This window comes from Lepidochelys olivacea, assembly GCF_965140295.1.
Source record: "Lepidochelys olivacea isolate rLepOli2 genome assembly, chromosome: 1".
In the NCBI taxonomy this organism is placed as follows: Eukaryota; Metazoa; Chordata; order Testudines; family Cheloniidae; genus Lepidochelys; species Lepidochelys olivacea.
In genome coordinates, this window is record NC_140411.1 from 326414657 (window position 1) to 326438211 (window position 23555).

General features: G+C 43.2%; 1 protein-coding gene across 2 annotated transcripts in view; it reads left to right on the forward strand.

Annotated features, from left to right (window-relative positions):
* COG5 (component of oligomeric golgi complex 5) overlaps positions 1–23555 on the forward strand; it is a 301746-nt gene that overhangs the window by 218802 nt on the left and 59389 nt on the right. For both annotated transcript variants that reach the window (XM_084641140.1, XM_084641141.1), the window contains exons 11-12: positions 20028–20109; positions 22746–22950. In XM_084641140.1, coding sequence (XP_084497266.1) covers positions 20028–20109; positions 22746–22950 — 287 coding nt within the window. The remainder of the gene's footprint in view (positions 1–20027; positions 20110–22745; positions 22951–23555) is intronic.

The following is a 23555-nucleotide window of genomic DNA, read 5'->3' on the forward strand; positions in this document are numbered from 1 at the left end:
TGTCTCTTTAAAATGTTCTTATTGTTTCTGTTGTCATACTACAATATAAACTAATACTCCATCTTCTGAATCTAAATCCTTCCCATGCTGTCATGTCACTTAGGACAGTGGTTCTTAACCTTTCCAGACTACTGTACCCCTTTCAAGAGTCTGATTTGTCTTGTGTACCCCCAAATTTCACCTCACTTAAAAATTTACAAAATCAGACATAAAAATACATAAGTGTCACAGCACACCATTACTACAAAATTGCTGACTTTCTCACTTTTACCATATAATTATCAAATAAATCAATTGGAATATAAATATTGTACTTGCATTTAAGTTTATAGTATACAGAACAGATAAACAAATCATTGTATGAAATTTGAGTTTGTAGTGACTTCGCTAGTGCTTTTTATGTAGTCTGTTGTAAAACTAGGCAAATATCTAGATGAGTCGCTGTACCCCCTGGAAGACCCTGTACATGTACCCCTGGTTGAGAACCACTGCCTTAGGACATGAAGAATGCCCTGCCATCCCTCTCTATCATGCTATTTGCCAGAATGGCTATCTTGTTGTATTTCTGTAGCACAACATTTTTACAAGGATAGGTTGTTGGCTTATCGCTCAATCCCCAACTTGAAGGACATATGGACTGCTTTTCATCTGGTCACTAATTTTAGACATGTCTAGCTTGGGTGACACTATGAAGAGTAAAATTCCCACTGGCTTAGCTCTCAGGGTCATTGGACTACACAAGCCTTCCCACAGCTTCAAGGTACAGTCTCCAGGGAATGACTCCATCATCTTGGTTTACAATAAAGAGATTGACTTCAGATAATTGACAGTACTGCTTGCTCTAAGACCATGTCTGCTCTACTACTTATGTCGACAAACCTTATGTCGCTCAAGGGTGTTGTGATGGGGTGTACAAACCACACACGGGGCAACAAGGGGTTAGGGGATTATTTTGGACTCAGCCAGCCCTGTCCTGCCACATCAGAAGCAAATGCTCCATCTGCTGGAGGAATTAAAAGGCAGGGAATTAGCTCATTTGGGTGCCAGAGCTGGAGGTGAGCAGACTTGCAGCCCACAGCTCCAGCAGAGCAGAGGGAAGCCTAAGACTCTGACACAGTTGCTCAAAGGGGCCCTCCCTGAGGGAAGGGAGGACCCAACCCAGAGACAACCGGAGAGGTAAGTATCCTGTGGAACATAGACGTACTTATTGTGGTTTCGGTTTCCACACCAGGGGAAAGCCTTGGACTAAGCTAACCCCAGCGGGTGGATGGCCAAGAGGAAGAGGCCCAGGGAGGACAGTCTTAAACAGCCTTGGTTGCCAAACTCCTGTTAGCTCTGGGTCAGAGCCCAGTAGAATGGGAGGAGTCCCTTGGCAGTCAGGAGTTGCAGCTGTGACCACTAGGCCACGTTCCCCAAGAGAAGACTGTTACAGGTGTGGAGAAAACAAAAACCCTGAGTGACATAAATTTCGCCAGCAGAAGTGGTAGTGTGCGCAATGCTATGTCAGCGGGAGAGCTTCTCCCACCAACATAGCTACTGCTGCTTGTTGCGGGTGGTTTAATTATGTTGATGGGAGAGCTCTCTCCCATCAGCATAGAGTGGCTACATGAGAGATCTTATAGCAGTGCAGCTGCATTGCTACAGCTGTGCCGCAGTAAGATCTCTAGTGTAGACATAGCCTAAGTATCCTAGTAAATGTCCAAATTGTGGCTCCTATGAGGCTCAGCCATGCTGGGGAGTAAGATGAATTACCGCTGTCTGAGGGACAGTGGCAGGAGGCACTGTTCTTCACTGATGTAGCATTCTTTGTTTGTCTGAGAAGAGTGAGGTAATGTGGAAGAAGATGCACAATAATATTGTCTGGACACAAGGGTAATACCAAGGCAGTAATTTTCAAGGCAACATGTGAAATCAAAGTATAGGAGGTGGAAAAAGCCTTTATGCTAATAGCTAATTATAACCCTAATTTAGTGACGCAAGTAAGCACATGTTTAATTTAAAGTATGTGACAAATACTGTTGAACTATGGGACTATGCACATGCTTAAAGTTAAGTTTGTGGTGTGTGATAGTTTATTTATATTCCAGTCATAGACCAGGAACCTATTGTGCTAGGTGCTGTACAAACAGAACAAAAAGACAGTCCCCACCCTGAAGAGATTACACTCTTAAGTATGAGAAAAAACCAACAGTTTGATGCAGACAGATGGGAGAGTACAAGTGAACAATGAGACAGTAGTGCTTTGCTGAATCAGGACCCGTACCAGAAAGTTATGGTATACTTGAGGGTACAGAGACCTCCTTTTACGGTCATCTTCTGCCATCAGATGTGTGGATGCAAGTCCCATACTAGTTGCTCCAAAGTATTTGAGATCACAATTTGTCCCTTACTATATATTATGTTTCTTGGCCTAAACATAACCAGTGTTGTTTCCACCATGCCTCAGCTTTTTCCATGTAACGTATGTGCTAATGTAAACTGTGCTATTGAGAAAAGACCCAATCTTGCAACCTCTACTCATGCAGAGTCCCACTGGCTCCAGTACAAGTATTCACATGAGTAAGGAATTCTCATTCGAGTAAGGTTTGTGAGACTGAGTCTAATTTATAAATTGTGTAAGAGAGAGAAAAATGCAGTGGTAGGGAATGGGGTCAAACTGGAATCTAATTTATGATAATTTTCCTTGGACTTTACATGGTGAAATAGAATGTAGACCTCTAAGAATAACATTTACAAAAATGCCTGTGTCCCGTTTTCAGAAGTAATTTAGTAGCCTGAGGCTGTGTCTACACTACAGCTTATGTTGGCATAATTTATGTTGCTCAAGGATGTGAATAAACCATCCCCCTGAGCGACATAAGTTACACTGACATAAGCGCCGGTGTGGACAGCATTAAGTTGGCAGGAGAGATGGAATAGTTTAGCCAACGGGAGAGCTCTCTCCCGTTGGTTTAGAGTGGTTATGTTAGAGAGCTCACAGCAGCGCAGCGGCATCAGTGCAGCTGTGGCACTGTAAGCTCTCTATTGTAGCTGTAGCCTAAGTGTCATTCAGAGGCGTCTTTGTACTTTGTCAGTCCTGACTGGCTGTGCACTGGGCCAATCCAAAGCAGTTGGAGGGCTCCTCTAATTTATGTTGCTTGCCAGTGGCTCCAGTGTCTCACTAGGGATTTTCAGGATGCAGAGAAGTGTTGGTTATGCCTTTTACACTGACCACCAGGATTACACAGGAGCCACTAAATTGATCCTGTACCACTGGAGGATCCTCCTGTGCTGGGATGACCCTCCCCTGGCCAGCTGTGCCTGCACTAGAGTTTCTTGGCACCAGTGGTGGTGTGTAAAGTAGCCACTGTGTAGGTGAAGGTTATGGTCAATGTTTTTGTATTAATAATGCAGTATATTTTCAGTATATAGAATTGGTTTGGCATACTCCAAAACATTTATGGAATTAATAACACATTCTTTTCAGAATAGAGTCTATAAACAAAAGTAATAAATACTGTGGGGCCAACCCTGATCTCATAAAGGTTTATTTCAGTAGTATTTTTCTCATTCACTCTGGCAGAGTGTATACAGCACAGTTCCTGGTGAACCTTCCATAATATTGCTTATGCAGGAATTACTTGTTTCATGAATGCATATACAGTTCTCTGTTTGACAATTACTAGCTCTCCAGTTGATAGGAATAAGGCTTTGAAAGTTTGATTCAGATATGTCCCATAATGAGAAATATATGAATATGTTGACCTGAATATTACTAGCCCTGAATTTTAGATGCCATTAAATACAGTTAAGGTTCTTTTTGTAAGAAGAAAATAATAGATTGCATGAAAAGGAGAACAATGATTTACTTCTTGGAGACTATATTACTTAAGGAATTTGACAAATCATGCAGTGTTCATGTGAGCCAGTTGTACACCAGCCAATGGTAATGTAATTAGACCTCTTAATTTACAGAGGTTTATGTGTTCCCTGCATTTTTAAAACCTACTTATTGGGCAAAGAAAAGAAAAGAAATTGACAGAATAGTGACCTTCTTCCAGAGTTGCTGGTTAAGAGATAGGAAACTGATGGAAAATGATTGCCACGAAGATAATCGGTGCAGTCCATTACTCATCTTGTCAGCTGCTTCTACTACAGGGGATTGTATCACAAGATGTTAATCTGTCTGTGACTAGATTTCAGAGCAAGCATTAGGGTTTTTTTTCTGGTGTATGTAGTTTAACTTTCTCCTCTCATGTATACTTTTCAACACAGAAAGAACTGGAATCCTGGTTTCTAAATTTCAGTGTATAAATTAATTAAAAATATTAACATCTGTTTTCTGGAAGGGATTTTATGTTAGAAAACCTAGAATGATACACTGTAGACAGTTCATTTCATTGTAGAAGTTGTGCTTTGTAATCTAATGAAGATGATGTGTTTTGAGTAATGGTTTTTGATAGTTTTGGCTTGGATTGTCCTTTCATTTGCATATCTCCTCCTTCCACAGCTCTGTCTTCCATAACTAATGTGGTCAGAACCACCCTGCTCCCACACACTATTCTTTTCCTCTTATAAAAAGAACCTTAACTGTGTGGTTAGTGGTACATAAAATTCAGGCCAGGTAATGTTCATGTTGACATATGCTGTAGGAAGAAAGACACGTTGCCAGGAGTGTAGTTTAACTAGGCCACAACTTTATTAAGTAACACATCTGGGAAACTCTCTGGCAATAAATTATCCCATGCAGGTCACCCTGGTTTTGTAATCCATTCCACCTGGATGAGGGCTGTCCTCAGTCCCACCTCTCCACATCTTTAACCTGGTCCCATTGGTGGGACCCCATTGCCTTCTGCCCTCTGTACAAAGGGTGAGTGTTTGAGGAAAAGGGATTATCTCCTTGCCCTGTCAGACAAAAGCACCAACCCAATTCCTCATCTTTTTAGGAAATGCCTTTGCAGCTCTCAGAAGGGAATCCCAAGGTTATAGTTATTAGTGCTCTGTCCCTTTAAGGATTGGAGATCTGTTGAGGAGCACAAAAGGGACAGTGCTGGGGAGCAAGTGTGGTTGCAGCAGCAGGAGAGTTTGGTGTGTGCTGCAGAGAGACTTTGACTCAGTGAGGCTTGTGCAAGTTGTGTGTGTTTGGTTGTTCGGATACTATTTACATTAAAACTCCAAAGTTAAACTAGTGCCTGCTCTGGGAGTGTGATCTTTCCTCCTGTTTGCGCTTCAATTCTAGTTTATCAGGGAACCAGACCCTCTATTAAACAAGCACCTGCTCTGGGCACCTGCCACTTTGCAACAACACAAATTTTACAACCTAACTTAGCCTCTGGGGGCCTGGGGCTACTGAGTGGAAGGAAGAATACCATACAACACCCAGGCCAAATCTGGCAGTGAAGGAAGAATTCTTTCCCAGTCCAAAAAGGCTACTAGCATGATGACCACAGCAAGGCCCCAAACTCCAGTCCTACTCTTAATGCCAGTTACCAAGAGGCATTGGGGGTGGGGGTGTTCTTCCCAACTGCAGAATGGCACTCTGGGCAGAGATATGGGCTTATAGGCCCTCCCTTTGGGTGTGTGGGAGCCAATAGGCTTAAATTGTACACTTTTGTTCTGCCAAGGAGCCCCCCTCATCAAACCCAACGCATGAGGAAGTTGACTGCCCACAAGTGGGGGGATGAAAAAAGGCAGGGAGAGGCAATCCTTAAAGGGACCCAAGGTTGTCTTTCTCTTGCTGACCTAGAAAAAGCCTCCCCACTTCTGAGTCATGCCCAGTTTGTGGAGTTGGTTACTTTCTAAAAGATTAAAAAATGATAATCTATTTAAATAATATATATGAATTATCTACATAACTCTGTGATCCATAACTCTGTTACTCTTTTAAAGAAAATAACTTTTGATTAAAATGCAGCATTCTGAATGAAATGCATGAAGGCAAATTGTTTCTTAAACTTATTTTTAGAAAAATATTTGCATGTCCATTAACTCCTTACTTGCGTAATTGTATTATATAGTCTTTTTCTAAGATACTGAATTAATAATTCGTTTTTTCCTTTGATTTCACTCATTTATAAAAGAAAAGCAGTAAGACACAAACAAGTAGGTAAGAAAACAATATTGTAAGAAAAGAAATTGTAGATTTTTGGTAAAAAAATAAAACGGTTTCTGAGTGCTTTTGTCATTAGGGATCTTGTGGCACTTCTTTCACGAGTCGGAGTATTTGTGATGTCTTGTCCAGATACCAGTTTTGGTAACTACAGTCTGCCCACTTCAGTACCCCCTGTAGTTTAAGTAGGATATACTGTTCTCTAGTTTGTGCCATAAACTGTTGTATAGTTCTCTATATACTTTTAATCAGTTGCTATATTTCATTTCATTTCAGTGTTGGATGTAATGATACACTATATCTTATATGGTAAAACCTCAGAGTTATGAACACCTCTGGAATGGAGGTTATTCGTAACTCTGAACAAAACATTATGGGGTTTTTTCCCCAAAAGTTAATACAGCTTTGGAACTTTACTATGCAGAAGAAAAATGCTGCTTTTAGCCATCGTAATTTAAATGAAACAAGCACAAAAACAGTTTTGTTACCTTGTCACATCTTTTTTTTTTAACTTTACCTTTATTTTTTTTATTAGTTTACATTGAACACTGTACCGTACAGTATTTGGTTTCTTTTGGTCTCTGCTGCCTGATTGCATACTTCCGGTTCCAAGTGAAGTGTGTGGTTGACCAGTCAGTTCATAACTCTGGTGTTCGTAACTCTGAGGTTCTACTATATTATGCGTAAGGGGACTGTTGCCCCCTTACTAACATTCAGTGGGGGGGTTTTAGTTGCTAGCTCCCAGTACTAAAAGGGGGAAGGGTCGATGGGGAATCAGGACCCTGAGACTGACAGTCCCCCAGAACAATGGGAAGAGGCCAATGCTCCAGGTCACCCTGAATGAGGGAGGCAACCTAGTGACAGAGGATGTGGAAAAAGCTAATGTACTCAATGCTTTTTTTGCCTCTGTTTTCACTAACAAGGTCAGCTCCCAGACTGCTGCGCTGGGCATCACAAAATGCGGAAGAGATGGCCAGCCCTCTGTGGAGATAGAGGCGGTTAGGGACTATTTAGAAAAGCTGGACGTGCACAAGTCCATGGGGCCGGACGAGTTGCATCCGAGAGTGCTGAAGGAATTGGCGGCTGTGATTGCAGAGCCACTGGCCATTATCTTTGAAAACTCGTGGCGAACCGGGGAAGTCCCGGATGACTGGAAAAAGGCTAATGTAGTGCCAATCTTTAAAAAAGGGAAGAAGGAAGATCCTGGGAACTACAGGCCAGTCAGCCTCACCTCAGTCCCTGGAAAAATCATGGAGCAGGTCCTCAAAGAATCAATCCTGAAGCACTTGCATGAGAGGAAAGTGATCAGGAACAGCCAGCATGGATTCACCAAGGGAAGGTCATGCCTGACTAATCTAATCGCCTTTTATGATGAGATTACTGGTTCTGTGGATGAAGGGAAAGCAGTGGATGTCTTGTTTCTTGACTTTAGCAAAGCTTTTGACACGGTCTCCCATAGTATTCTTGTCAGCAAGTTAAGGAAGTATGGGCTGGATGAATGCACTATAAGGTGGGTAGAAAGCTGGCTAGATTGTTGGGCTCAACGGGTAGTGATCAATGGCTCCATGTCTAGTTGGCAGCCTGTATCAAGTGGAGTGCCCCAAGGGTCGGTTCTGGGGCCGGTTTTATTCAATATCTTCATAAATGATCTGGAGGATGGTGTGGATTGCACTCTCAGCAAATTTGCGGATGATACTAAACTGGGAGGAGTGGTAGATACGCTGGAGGGGAGGGATAGGATACAGAAGGACCTAGACCAATTGGAAGATTGGGCCAAAAGGAATCTGATGAGGTTCAATAAGGATAAGTGCAGGGTCCTGCACTTAGGATGGAAGAACCCAATGCACAGCTACAGACTAGGGACCGAATGGCTAGGCAGCAGTTCTGCGGAAAAGGACCTAGGGGTGACAGTGGACGAGAAGCTGGATATGAGTCAGCAGTGTGCCCTTGTTGCCAAGAAGGCCAATGGCATTTTGGGATGTATAAGTAGGGGCATAGCGAGCAGATCGAGGGACGTGATCGTTCCCCTCTATTCGACATTGGTGAGGCCTCATCTGGAGTACTGTGTCCAGTTTTGGGCCCCACACTTCAAGAAGGATGTGGATAAATTGGAGAGAGTCCAGCGAAGGGCAACAAAAATGATTAGGGGACTGGAACACATGAGTTATGAGGAGAGGCTGAGGGAGCTGGGATTGTTTAGCCTGCAGAAGAGAAGAATGAGGGGGGATTTGATAGCTGCTTTCAACTACCTGAAAGGGGGTTCCAAAGAGGATGGCTCTAGACTGTTCTCAATGGTAGCAGATGACAGAACGAGGAGTAATGGTCTCAAGTTGCAGTGGGGGAGGTTTAGATTGGATATTAGGAAAAACTTTTTCACTAAGAGGGTGGTGAAACACTGGAATGCGTTACCTAGGGAGGTGGTAGAATCTCCTTCCTTAGAGGTTTTTAAGGTCAGGCTTGACAAAGCCCTGGCTGGGATGATTTAACTGGGAATTGGTCCTGCTTTGAGCAGGGGGTTGGACTAGATGACCTTCTGGGGTCCCTTCCAACCCTGATATTCTATGATTCTATGATTCTATGAATGACAGGGCGGGCAGGCTAATCAGGGAGTCAGGAGGCCAGGGAGGTCCCGTCCTCCCTGTGAGCTGGAATTGCCGGGGTCAGACAGAGTGGGGCCGAGCTAAGGAGAAAGGAGGGGCCCAAGCTGAGCTGGGGAGCAGAGTTGTGCCAGATCCAGAGGGGCCAGAAAAGCAGCCCAGAGAGAGCAGACCCTGTCTGGGGAGCAGAGCTGCAGCCTCAAAGCCAGAAGCACAGCCCAGAGAGAGCAGACTTACCCTGGGAGCAGAGCTGCAGCAACCAGAGCCAGAGGGGCCAGAAAAGCAGCCCATGAAGCAGGTCAGTGCTAGGAGCAGAGTCACAGAAGCAGCCTGCAGAGCAGACCTGTCCTGGGAGCAGAGCTGCAGCAACCAGAGCCAGAGGGGCCAGAGAAGCAGCCCAGGGAGCTGGAGGCAGAGCAGCAGTTGTGCTGGGGCAGAGTGGAGGAGCTGGAGCTAAGACAGAGTGGAGCTGGGGCTGGAGCAGTCCGGAGCCGGGTGTCATGAGCAGCTGGGGAGAGCGAGGGGGGACCCTGGGTGGTGGGCCCAGCACAGGGAGACGCCTCAGCCAGGAGGCTCTGCAGGCTAGACTTGGAGGGGGATTGGTAACTCTGACAGGGCGGGGGTAATGCTGGGAAGAAGGGCCCTACCACCTACAGCCTGAGAGAATGTGGCCACCACCAGAGCGAGTGTCCTACCCACAGCATCCCTACAGCACAGCCAGGGCCTGAGAAAGGCCTGGGACTTACAAGGAACAGACTGTGAACTGCCCTGACATTCCAGAGACACTGTTTGTGATGTTCCCTGCCACAGAGTGGGTTGATGTTTCCTTTAACCTTTCCCATTTTTCCGTATTCTTTTTAAAATTAATTGTTGATTAAATAACTCACATTTGCTTTAAAGTGTATGTCATGATCAGTGGGTCAGAGAAGTGCCCAGTGCAGAGAGAGTATCCCGGAGTGAGGACACCCTAGCTCCTGTCCTAGGTGACCACAGCAGGGTTGGGGGTCGAGCCCCCCAGGAATCCTGGGCCCAGCCTTGTTGGGGTTAGGAGGACTCTGCCAGACAGGAGAGTGGAAGGGGAGTCCTCCAGGGCAGGGAGGCCACTGGGTAAAGGAAGTGGGATCGAGAACTCAGATCCTTTCGCTAGCCCACTTCACCGGGGTAGTGCAGAAGCCAGGAAAGTTCCCCACAATAGCAGGACTATTCCCCCGCTTACATATGGAAGCCTGGTAGTTACTCCATAGTTAGGTTTGTGTTCTAAAATGATCCTAAAGTAGCTATAAATTTGTTTTTTTCTAAATGTAGGTGTGAAATCAGTGTAAAATTTTTGACATAATTTTATGCCCTTTGAATTCTCTATGTAGATTTTTCCTCCGTTTCTCTTCCTATATTTTTAATAGGACGTCACTGAATTTTGGTATCTTAGGCAAAAACCTCATTTGCTACATAGCTGTGATTCATTCCATGAGTACCATACATCCCCTGCGTAAGGCAGAGGGACACAACAGGAAGAAATGGAAGCTGGTGGCTGCATGCCTGGTTGGTATACTATTGGCTGTTGTGCAAATGACTGCGCCAAAAAAAAAATGTTATTTCAGCCTAGGATTTACCAAGCTGAATCGGACAATTAGATTTGTGGGACTGCCTCTAACATTGCACTAGCTTGTCTTTCTCCAACCCCACTCAATCTGTGGCCCCACAGCTGAGAGAGCCAACAAAAGGTACTGAGCTTGATAAGTGAATGGAGGGGATGGTATGATGAGGTTGCCTACAACGGCATCTAGCTGATCTATGACTGCTAGCAGAAAATATCTCCAGTGGCTGGTGATGGGACACTAGATGTGGAGGTCTCTGAGCTACTACAGAGAATTCTTTCCCAAGTGTCTGGCTGGTGGGTCTTGCCCACATGCTCAGGGTCTAATTGATTGCCATATTTGGGATCAGGAAGGAATTTTTCCCCGCATCAGATTGGCAGAGATCATTAGCGGGTTTTGCCTTCCTTTACAGCATGGGGCATGTGTCAAGGTTCCTTCCCCACTCTGAACTCTAGGGTACAGATGTGGGGACCTGCATGAAAACCCCCTAAGCTTATTTTTACCAGCTTAGGTTAAACTTCCCCAAGGTACAAACTATTTTACCTTTTGCCCTTGGACTTTATTGCTGCCACCACCAAGCGTCTAACAAATATATAACAGGGAAAGAGCCCACTTGGAAATGTCTTTCCCCCCAAAATCCTCCCCAAACCCTACACCCCCTTTCCTGGGGAAGGCTTGATAAAAATCCTCACCAATTTGCATAGGTGAACACAGACCCAAACCCTTGGATCTTAAGAACAATGAAAAAGCAATCAGGTTCTAAAAAGAAGAATTTTAATTGAAGAAAAAAAGTAAAAGAATCACCTCTGTAAAATCAGAATGGTAAATACCTTACAGGGTAATGAGATTCAAAACAGAGAGAATCCCTCTAGGCAAAACCTTAAGTTACAAAAAGACACAAAAATAGGAATATACATTCCATTCAGAACAGCTTATTTTATCAACCATTTAAACAAAACAGAATCTAACGCATATCCAGCTAGATTACTTACTAAGTTATAAGACTCCGTTCCTTTTCTGTTCCCAGCAAAAACCACACAGACAGAGAGACCCTTTGTTTCTCCCCCCCCCCTCCAGCTTTGAAAGTATCTTGTCTCCTCATTGGTCATTTTGGTCAGGTGCCAGCGAGGTTATCCTAGCTTCTTAACCCTTTACAGGTGAAAGGGTTTTTCCTCTGGCCAGGAGGGATTTTAAAGGTGTTTACCCTTCCTTTTATATTTATGACAGCATGCTTGCAGGTTTAAATGATGTAGTGTAAATGATGGATTCTCTGTAACTTAAAGTCTTTAAATCATGATTTGAGAACTTCAGTAACTCACCCAGTTAAAGCAGTTTTCACATGGTAAATATAAAACTGTGAAATGAGAAAGTAAATAGTTTGACATTTATACTTTTGTATCAAATTAAAACACACCAAAGATATTTTTATACATTGAAGCTTTTGAATTATTACTTAATATTAACGGTCACCTTTGCTTGCTAGAGAAAAGGGGACTAAACATTTTACAAAAATGCAAATATAAATATCAAGTAAATAACTTAATTTATATACATAAAAGTCCTTCCTGTTGAGCAAAACAGACAAAACAAATGAAGTCTCCCAAACATGCTCATATCCATATCTAAGAATTGGAATATTTGTTCAAGAATTTATTTTCTTAATGCTGACTTCAGATCCCCACACTGGTCAACGTGTGAATAAGGCATATCCTTATTCCTCTCTGTGGGCTACCTGCATCACCAGTCTGTGCAGAGGGGAGGAAGCAACCGTTATAGAGCTGCTACTCCCACTCCCAAGTAGGTGGGTTGGGAGTGGATAGACCCTGGATTCCACCCCACTTACGTCAACAGAGGTGAGCTGGCATGGAGGAGCAGGTAAGCTGTGTCACAGATGTGACAGGAGCAGCTAGCTGCCCCCTGGAGCGCAGAGGAAACAGGAACTGAATTGTGAATGTTAACAATAAGAAGAAAGTCAAGGAAAGTGTGGGCCCCTTACTGAATGAGGGAGGCAACCTAGTGACAGAGGATGTGGAAAAAGCTAATGTACTCAATACCTTTTTTGCCTCTGTCTTCACAAACAAGGTCAGCTCCCAGACTGCTGCACTGCGCGGCACAGCATGGGGAGGAGGTGACCAGCCCTCTGTGAAGAAAGAAGTGGTTCGGGACTATTTAGAAAAGCTGGATGAGCACAAGTCCATGGGGCCGGATGTGCTGCATCCGAGAGTGCTAAAGGAGTTGGCAGATGTGATTGGAGAGCCATTGGCCATTATCTTTGAAAACTCATGGCGATCGGGGGAGGTCCCGGACTACTGGAAAAAGGCTAATGTAGTGCCCATCTTTAAAAAAGGGAAGGAGGAGGATCCTGGAAACTACAGGCCAGTCAGCCTCACCTCAGTCCCTGGAAAAATCATGGAGCAGGTCGTCAAGGAATCAATTCTGAAGCACTTAGAGGAGAGGAAAGTGATCAGGAACAGTCAGCATGGATTCACCAAGGGCAACTCATGCCTGACTAATCTAATTGCCTTCTATGTCGAGATAACTGGCTCTGTGGATGAGGGGAAAGCAGTGGACATGTTGTTCCTTGACTTTAGCAAAGCTTTTGACACGGTCTCCCCCAGTATTCTTGCCAGTAAGTTAAAGAAGTATGGGCTGGATGAATGGACTATAAGGTGGATAGAAAGCTGGCTAGATTGTCGGGCTCAACGGGTTGTGATCAATGGCTCAATGTCTAGTTGGCAGCCGGTATCAAGTGGAGTACCCCAAGGGTCGGTTCTGGGGCCGATTTTGTTCAATATCTTCATAAATGATCTGGAGGATGGTGTGGATTGCACCCTCAGCAAGTTTGCAGATCACACTAAACTGGGAGGAGAGGTAGATACGCTGGAGGGTAGGGATAGGATACAGAGAGCCCTAGACAAATGAGAGGATTGGGCCAAAAGAAATCTGATGAGGTTCAACTAGGACAAGTGCAGAGTCCTGCACTTAGGACGGAAGAATCCCATGCACCGCTACAGACTAGGGACTGAATGGCTATGCAGCAGTTCTGCAGGAATGGACCTAGGGGTTACATTGGACGAGAAGCTGGATATGAGTCAACAGTGTGCCGTTGTTGCCAAGAAGGCCAATGGCATTTTGGGATGTATAAGTAGGGGCATTGCCAGCAGATCGAGGGACGTGATTGTTCCCCTCTATTCGACATTGGTGAGGCCTCATCTGGAGTACTGTGTCCAGTTTTGGGCCCCACACCACAAGAAGGATGTGGACAAATTGGAAAATGTCCAGTGGAGGGCAACAAAAATGATTAGGGGACTGGAACACGTGACTTATGAGGAGAGGCTGAGGGAACTGGGATTGTTTAGTCTGCAGAAGAGAAGAATGAGGGGGGATTTGATAGTTGCTTTCAACTACCTGAAAGGGGGTTCCAAAGAAGATGGCTCTAGACTGTTCTCAGTGGTAGCAGATGATAGAACAAGGAGTAATGGTCTCAAGTTGCAGTTGGGGAGGTTTAGGTTGGATATTAGGAAAAACTTTTTCACTAGGAGGGTGGTGAAACACTGGAATGCGTTACCTAGGGAGGTGGTGGAATCTCCTTCCTTAGAAGTTTTTAAGGTCAGGCTTGACAAAGCCCTGGCTGGGATGATTCAGTTGGGGATTGGTCCTGCTGTGAGCAGGGGGTTGGACTTGATGACCTCCTGAGGTCCCTTCCAACTCTGATATTCTATGATTCTATGAATGTCTGAGTCTGATTCTGGAGAAGTGCAACTATGCAGAGCCTCTTATTCAAGGCTCATGGTAACTCCACTATGCAATCCTTTGCTGTCTAACTTTATTATAAAAACATGTCAATGGGACTTTTTGATCTTTTTAGAATTGTGTCCATTATACAGTTACTGTAGATTGTGTGTAAAGTAGAGCATGTGATATCTTTATCTATTGTATTTATTGTTACAACAGTTTATATATAATAAATAAGTCAGCACCCCATGTGTTTGCATGATGAAATTATGCAGTTGCATAATTTTTCATTTTTCAAAAAAACTGTCACATAAGTGTGTTCCCAACTCTAAGCTGCTTCTTCAAGTGCTTGTCTATGTACGTTCCAGTCTTGGTGGAATTCAGATCTTGGTGGAATTCAGATTTTTTTTGGCCTACAGTATCTGTTGGAGCCATCCACGTGCCCTGAGGGTATGACTACACAGCAGCTAGACACCCACGGCTTGCCCGTGCCAGCCAACTTGGGCTCATGGGGGTTGGCCTGCAGAGCTGTTTCATTGCTGTATAGACTTCTGGGCTTGTGCTGAAGCCTGGACTTTAGGACCCCGCAAGGTAGGAGGGTCCCAGATCTCAGGCTCCAGCCCAAACTCAGTAGTCTATACAGCTGTGAAACAGCTCTGCATCCAGAGCCCCGTGAGCCTGAGTCGGCTGACACAGGCCAGCCCTGCTTTTTTCTTGGCAGTGTAGACATACCCATAGTGTCCTTGTGCCTCCCACTAAAGTCATAAAGGATGGAGTACCCCATCCACCCCTCAGTTCCTTTTTACTGCCTGTGCCTATGAATTGGAACTCAGGGCTTCTCTCTACATGGAGCTATTCAGGAATAGCTGACTTTAAGTTCAGACCCTGCCTTAATCAAAATTAACTGTCAAGTGTAAACAAGTCCTTACGGACTGTCCAAGCTTCTCTCTCACTGTATGATTCCCTTTTTTTGTGTAAATAGTTGTGAATACCTGTAGATAGTTACTTATTTAGGGCACAGCTACACTAGAGAGTTTACAGTGGCACAGCTGCACCGATGCAACTTCGCCGCTGTGAGCTCTCTAATGTAGCCACTCTAAGCCGACAGAAGAGAGCTCTCCAGTCAGCTTACCTATTCCAGCTGGGGCTGGCCTTACCATGAGGCGAACTGAGGCGGCCGCCTCAGGTGCCAGACTGAGGGTGGGGGGTGGGGCGCCACTAGGACCAAGAGTGTAGAAAATTGTGTCTGCTGCTGGTGCATATGTATTCTCTGCTCTAGATGCACGGAGATGGTGGAGTACTGGAGGAAGGAGAGCACAAGAGAGCTAACAGGCAGGCAGGAGAAAAGCAGGAGCTGCAGGGAGAGAGAGGAGGAGGAGCCTCTTATGTATCTCTCTAGCACCCCCAGGAGCCTGGACTGATTAACACCAGCTTCTCAGGGAGCTTCCTGTTTCCTGCTGCTTTCCTGAACCCACTTGAGGAGAGCAGGCAGTCAACTGAAGTAGTAGGAGCCAGTTAGGCCCTTAAGATGCTGGTATCTTCCCTCACTCACGCCCTGCTACCAGCCTACTTATTTGTCCCCTTCAGCTAAGTGTTGAGAGCCACTATAGCTGGCACAGAACAGCAGTCACAAGTGAAAGAAGAAAACACCCCTCTGGGGCAGCATTCAGAAAAAGAAAGAAAGCAAAGGAAGCTGTTTTCTCTAAGCAGGAAGAAGCTCTCCTGAGATACATAGACACAAATGTTCACAGGGAGCCTTCCGGCCCCAGCTGGGATGTGAGTGGTGAGGAGATGCCTGATCTTCCAGTTAGTCAGAGTGCAGGTGACCTGGCAGCTACTGCAGCATCCATATCTCCATCTCAAATGGATGTAACCATGCACATTCCTGAAGAAAAGCGTAGATCAGAGAAGAGTGTGGTGGAGGCGCAAGAAACAGCTGCTGCTGAGTTTAGTTCCTTAAGTCTAGATGATTCAGGACTGTGGACCCACTTGAACAGTAGCCTGAGGGACTTCCTTGTATAGCATGGGCCACAGCAAGTGAAAAACTTAATGTTCCCCAAAGACAATGAAAATAGAAGTTTCCATCCGACACATTACTGGTGTGAAATCCCCAATGGTGACAAAGTGGAGAGGCCATGGCTTATGTACTCATGTTTGCTTATGTTGCAAACTCTTCCGGTCTAATGTTCCGGCCACATTGGGTTCTACAGGAGCAAAGGACTGGAAGAATCTGGCTAGAAAACTGGCATGCCATGAGAAGGCAGCAAATCACCAGAGAGCATTCCATAGGTGGAAAGAGCTTGAGATGAGGCTAAGGTTAAAGGCCACCCTAGATGATCAGCATCAAGGGAAGATTGCATTAGAGTCTCTTTACTGGCTATGTGTTCTGAAAAGGCTCATTGCCATTGTGAGAATGCTTGCTACCCAAAACCTAGCACTGTGTGGCACTTCAGATCAGCTGTATGTGCCAAACAATGGAAAATTCCTTAAAATTGTGGAGCTGATGGCTCAGTTTGATGCTGTACTCAAGGAGCATCTAAGAAGAGTCACCACCCAAGAAATGTACACACACAACTACCTTGGAAAAACAATTCAAAATGAGATCATACAGTTACTGGCAACAAAAGTCAAACAGAAGATGTGGCAGATCTGAAGTCAGCAAGATATTGCTCTGTTATTCTGGACTGCACACCTGACATCAGCCATAAGGAACAAATGACTTTATTGGTGCATTTTGTAACAACAACAGAACCTAGTGATAATGTCCCTGCAATGGTGACTGTCAGAGAGCATTTTCTAGAATTTATTGACACTGATGATACTACAGGAGCTGGTGTAACAAATGTGCTTCTTAAAAAGCTGGAAGATATGGGAATTGCGATAGCTGGCATGAGAGGTCAGGGCTATGATAATGGTGCCAACATGAGAGGAAAGAACAGAGGAGTGCAGACACGGATCCGAGAGTTAAACCATGGAACTTTTTTTGTCCCATGCAGTTCTCATTCATTGAACTTGGTGCTCAGTAATGAAGCATCAGCTTCCAGTGAGGCTGCTGAATTTTTTAATGTAATTCAAAGCATCTATGTATTTTTCTCTGCATCAACTCATTGATGGCAAATTTTGAAGCAACATCCTCTCTGACACTGAAACCACTGAGTGCCACATGATGGGAAAGTCGAGTGAAGGCGATAAAGCCTATCAAACACCAAACTGGGAAGATAGATGATGCCATAGTTGCCATTATGGAGGATAATGCTATGACAGGAACTGTTCATGGGAGAACAGTGGCAGAGGAAATGGAATCACCAGAAACATACATAACATCAAATTTCTGTGTGGCTTAGTGTTGTGGCATGACATACTGTTGGAAATAAATTTTGTAAGCAAGAGACTCCAAGGTGTTGTCCTTGATATATCTGGAGCAATGGAACAACTGGATAAAGCAAAGTCATACTTACAGTCTGACCAGTCAGATAATGGATTTCAAAATGTTCTGTAGAGTGCACAGAAGTTGGCAGAGGAACTTCACACTGAAGCTATTTTCCCACCCATTCAAGAATACAAGAGTCACCGAAGAAGAAGACATTTTGATTACGAGGCACGGGATATAATCCCATAAGAGACCCTAAACAACAATTCAAAGTTGAATTCTTTAAGCAGGTGCTAGATTGTGCAATACAGTCAGTTGAAGAATGTTTCATGCAGCTCAAGGAACACAGCAATATATTTGGGATGTTGTATGATATTTCAAAACTCCTCACTATACCTGAAGAAGACCTACACCAGCAATGCAGAGCACTAGAGACAGTGTTGCTACATGATGACAATGCACAATATTGATACAAATGATTTAGGTAATGAACTGAAAGCCCTTTCAAGATACATTTCCGCAGGATCAACTCCAAAGGCTGTTCTGGAATATATGTGCACAAATAAGATGATCACCCTCTTTCTAAATGCTTTTGTTGCTCTGCGCATACTTCTAACACTTCCTGTAACAGTTGTCAGTGGAGAATGCAGCTTCTCCAAACTGAAGTTAATAAAAACACATCTATGCTCCACAATGACACAGGAGAGGCTGGTGGGCCTTGCAACCATCTCAATAGAGCATGAGCTGGCCCAGATTGTGAACCTTCAGGAAGCAGTTCAAATCTTTCAACCAAAAAGGCACGGAAAGCACCACTTCAATTATTCAAACAGATAAAAAAGCCAATGTTTGCTGTGCAGACAAGAAAAGTTACATTTGCTGTTCAGGCGTTTGAAGATAAGTGTTACTTAAAATTTTTGAACAAGGCATTTTAAGTTGTTAGTTCTCCTTTACTGGGATAGGTAGCAGAGCAGTACCATGACAGGAGTAGAACAGGAAGAAGGCAGAGCTGAGACCTTTCGAAGTTTTGGCCCAAGCGAGGGGGCATGGGGGCGTCATTTGAGCTCTCTGCCTTAGGTGCCAAAATGTTGTGGGCTGGCCCTGACTCCAGCCCCCGCGAGTGGCAGAAGCTATGATGGCAGGGGAAGCTCTCCCGCTGACTTAGTGATGTCCACAACAATGCTTATGTCCGTGTAACTTCCGTCACCCCAGGGGGTGATTTATATATCCCCCCCGAGTGACATAAGTTATGCCAAAATAAGATGTAATATAGCCGTAGCCTTAGTCTTCACTCATCACTTCTTTAACAGTATTTCCTTTTTTCCTTAAATTTTTTTTTTCTATAAGACTTTCCTGATACTGCGTCAAGCCCTTATGGGAGAATAAAGGGCCCCAGGTTTTAAACTCTGTCTTCCTTGTGAGACTGTATTGCCCCTTAACACGGGGCACACCAGATATTTGGTAAAAAGCATGTTCCTGAGAAATATGCCATTTGCAAGAGAATACGCAATGCGAAAGAGGCTCACTTGAAGTTGTCTTTGCTGGAGAGATCCTGGAATGACCAGGACTGAAAATCCTGAATTGTCTTCTTCACAAAGTGCTCCTGTCCATTCTTCTGGTTGTAATTCTGAGGGTCACATCTCTAGGAAATCCTCCTCTGTGACTGATAAAACATCTGGGATCAGTGGAGGAAAGGAGCACTGCTCACCTGCAGAGGCATAGATCCAGGTCATCCTTGCCAGGTTCAAGCTCTAAAATGCATAAATCCTTTCATTCTGACATAAACAAGGGTGGCCCAAGAAGGGTCCCTCTACTCAGGCACCAGGTACCATGTCGCAGTACCAGCTCATTCAGAGCTTCCGTTGAATGCATCTGATGAAGTGAGCTGTAGCTCACGAAAGCTTGTGGTCAAATAAATTTGTTAGTCTCTAAGGTGCCACAAGTACTCCTTTTCTTTTTGTAAATACAGACTAACACGGCTGCGACTCTGACATCTGCTACTGACACTTTGGTACCAAAGTTCCAGGTATTGACTACTCCAGAACAGATGCCTCCTTCCCCTCCTTTTTGTCTGCCTTGCTGGCAGTAGCTGGGTACACCACTATCCCCTCCTGGCAACAAGTCCTGGTGGTGAGGGATCTGTGGGTTTGACTGCAGTCTCTTAGTTTGAATGATCATATGGGCATCTTTGGAAGTTATAGCAGAGTGCATCATACTTCAGAAGCTTTAGAATGGACTGTTTCACAAGGAGAGAGGAGGAATAGCTCTCTCATTCCCGTTAGGTTCTGGAGGTTCTGAACTAGTTGTCCCCACCCTCGCCCCTATCCCTAGAAGACCCATTACCAGCAAGAAGTGCATTGAGAAGTGACCTCCCAAACCCAGAGAAAAGACTGCATTTGAGGGCTGCATTTATTTTTGTTTGCTCACACTAGTTGGCCCCTCCCTACTGATGACCATAATGTTTATATTTTGCAGTTTTTTGTATATTGTGTTCTAAAAAATAAATACAAAGTAGGAGTTTATTAAAACACTTGGGATGGCCAGGGAATCTTTTTCTGGCAAATGTATTATGATGTAATATATGCAGTTTTTTAGGCCTATGACATATTTTGAACTTTTGTTCTCTTTTTCTTCCCCCATCCCAGGAAGGCCAGTCAGATATTTTGTACACATTTTGGACTGCAGTAACTCAGACTCTTTCCTCTCAATTTCAGATGGCAACAGACTGTAAGTGTTGTCTTTAACATGTGTGATTTGTGATGTCTTTGAGAGTTAGTCTGAAAATATGTAAATTCAATAAACCAATGCTTGTTATTTCCAGCTATCCGATCTGCAGCTGTGGTTTCTCCTGTTACTCCTCATACATATATTTCCATTCCCCAGACTTTTATTGTGCATTCAGGAAAATATGTACTTTGCTTTATTTAATATTCATCATCCAATATAAAAATATCCCTTTTTTGGCAGTGGCATGGTGGAGGGGAGAAATTTGTGGAATAATGGATTATACTTCCAGAAGCCAAAAGTGAATAGGTCAGCCAAAACCATAAACATTAACCTGATTAAAAGAGCAGTTATTTTCTTATTGTGCTCTTGGGTGCTGAGCAATCTTGAAAACCTGGCCACTTGCACCTAAAGCAAAGCTGAGCTTTTTTTGAAAATCTTGGTGCGGGATTCTGAAAACACAAAATATGCTGTACAAATGTCATGCTAAGTGGAGGAAGAGTCATAAACATTAGACAGCACTATTGCCAGTAAATAGCAGTGCAGCAGGCAACTGGCTGAATTGTCAAAGTTAAATACTGGGGATGCATTCACAAAAATACCCTTTACATTCATGTGAAGCTCGCAAATCCCTAATCTTAGTACATATGAATGAGGTGCAACATGCATATGCTTATATCTCTGTGGGCTCAGTCATTATGATGTCCCTTTAAAAATTTGGGCTACAATAGCAGCATTATTAATTTGAGGAAGTAGCTGCTTGGTTTCTGTTTAGGAGTTGCTAAGTAACTAGGTGATTCCAGAAGGAAATTTCTTCAACTATATTAAAAACATATTTGTTTTATAGATTGTCTTATGTGTTACCTATAAGAGAGGTACCTAGGTTCATACGATCCAGCAAATATAGGAGTCTTATGTGCTTAAACTTAAGCATGTGCATAAGTGTTTGCAGGATAGGGCCTAAGACTGTATCACGGTGACAGCGATAGGCACAATTTTTATTTCAACATTGAGGTAACTTTTCTGTCCTGTTAGCAATTTAGTACACAGTTATTAATCAAAACACCACTGTTTTGCTTCTTATACTTGTTAGAGTTATTTTTAAATAAAAGTTTGGTGAAAGCAGGATGTTTATGCTGCAAATGCTGTTTTGTTTTTTTCAGTATATGTGAGTTTTCAGGCAATAATGCATGCAGTGTGTAGTCAGTTTTGTTTTTTTTTAAATATTTTTGTTTACAGAAAGCTGCATATTTAACATTGAAATGTGCAAAGAACTCCAAAAGTCTGGAATATTTTTTTTAAACTAAAGGCAGAAGCACTTTTCACCAAAGTGTTTTAAAAAGAAAGACTAGCTTTTAAAGTAGCATGGTACTAGTGAAATAAAAAGGGACAGCAAAAAACCCATACATTTTTACGGGAAACCAAGGCCAAACAAATGTCTTGACTTCTGTCCCCAGGGCTAGGAGACATTTAGTATTTAATATTCAGCAATGTTTTTTTACTTTGTATATGTAGAGTAGGGCCTAGATCTTGTTTCCACTGACATAAATCATAAAACTCACGTTTGCGTCAGTGGGAGCAAGACTGGGCCATTAGGCGTAGAGAAGAAAATAAATGTGTGACAAAGTGTAAACAATAAAAGAATAACAGTCCAGCACCTATTTTTGTGCTATGGGGAAGAAACTATTACAGACATCAGCTCACCACAATGAAATATCTAATTACTATGGAAATAAAAAATACGGACCTTACAATGGTCAAAATGAAAAAATGCATATGAGTAAAAAAAATGGTTCAGATGGTGAAGTGTAAAGGTGTGAATGGATGAACTGAAGCATATGTTCAGACCCTGAAGGCCACCATATTAAAGGGCCAATTTTCTACTCACCTAAAACATTCTGGTGGAATCCCTAAAGTCAGGTGGTGTCAGAGCACAGATATTGTCAACCTTTTTTAAACTCTTCTAAATTTGTTTCGCTTTCCACTTTTTGTGGCATGCTTTCCGGGGCTGAAAATAACACTGCTTTCTCAGCTCGTTTTATCGTTCTTTATTTGACAAACGTGCAGTTGTTTTTTAATCTTCTTTTTAAAAAAAGTAGTATGTGTAAAAGCAGAACACTTCAGCTATTTAAATCTGAAGGGCTTCTCCCACCAGCTTGTAACAATAACTTTAAGGTTTGTTAAAGATTTGGGCCTACTTCAAATTATCTGTGTCCCTTTAAAAATGTGCTTTGAAAATGAAACAAAACTATAGATTTTTCTGTTGCAAAACTAACGTTGAAAAGTGCTTTAGAGATATGCAACCCAGCACACTGTTGTGCTTAATAAATAGTAACAGTAATAAAATAATAATTTGGTCATGAAATGCTAGATAACATAGCTGGGATGGTTATTGTACAAGGCAAGGTTTTTATGTTCAGCGTTCAGATTGTGGAGGGATGCATTACAGTGTTTTAGACACTTATATTTGTACTGTGATAGTTTTTACAACAATGATATTAATTGTAGATATAGTAATACTTCAGTTTTATTGTATAGGAATGTACTGATTTAAGTGCTAAGATCCATGCTATTTATTTTTATCAAAGAGGCTACTTTGGAAGATCATAATAAATGCTGTTTATTGTTTTGTTTTACAGCCTCTGTATTTTTGAAGCAAGCTTTTGAAGGAGAATATCCTAAATTACTGAGACTTTATAATGACTTGTGGAAGCGCCTACAACAATATAGTCAAAATATTCAAAGAAATTTTAATTCAAGTGGAAATACAGATCTCTTTGCTGAACTGCAACAGATGGAAGAAGATACACATGACATTTTCATGCAAAAGAAACAGGATTATGAGTATGTTGAGCACAAACCGCTGTATCTGACGAGATAACTATACAAACCTAGAGCCATAGGTCTGGTCTGCATGGTGCAGCAAAACACACTGGAGGGGTGTGATTTGTAAAGTGTTCTAACATGTTGTGATCTAACTGTCCCATGTAGACCCTGCTGCCATGCTCAAAAAGGTGCCTGGTTTGTGCACATAAACTAGGCACCTTTCAGAGTGTGCCAGCCAGGCCTACTTGGGGCAGTTAGAGTGCAACACATTAGAGCATTTTACAAATCGCACTCCTCTCATTCACTTTGCCGACATCCATCCTGCAAGAAGGGAGTTTTTATAGACAAGAACTCAGGGTTTTTCAGCTTCACAAAGCAGGAAGTCCCCTGCAGGAGAGCTAGAATTTTAAGGACTTTTTCAGCAGTCTTTCTATCAACTGGTGTGTGTGTGTGTGTGTAAAATAAAATGAAGACACATTAAGTTTCATGTTTTTGATCTGTGTCATTTTTGTCAGATTAAGCAATTAACTACATTGGATTGTCCTGTCATTCACAATTCTGCTAAAAGTACTTGTAGCTAGTTTTGTCTTTACCTCTGTGTATAGCTGTAGACAGAGCAAACG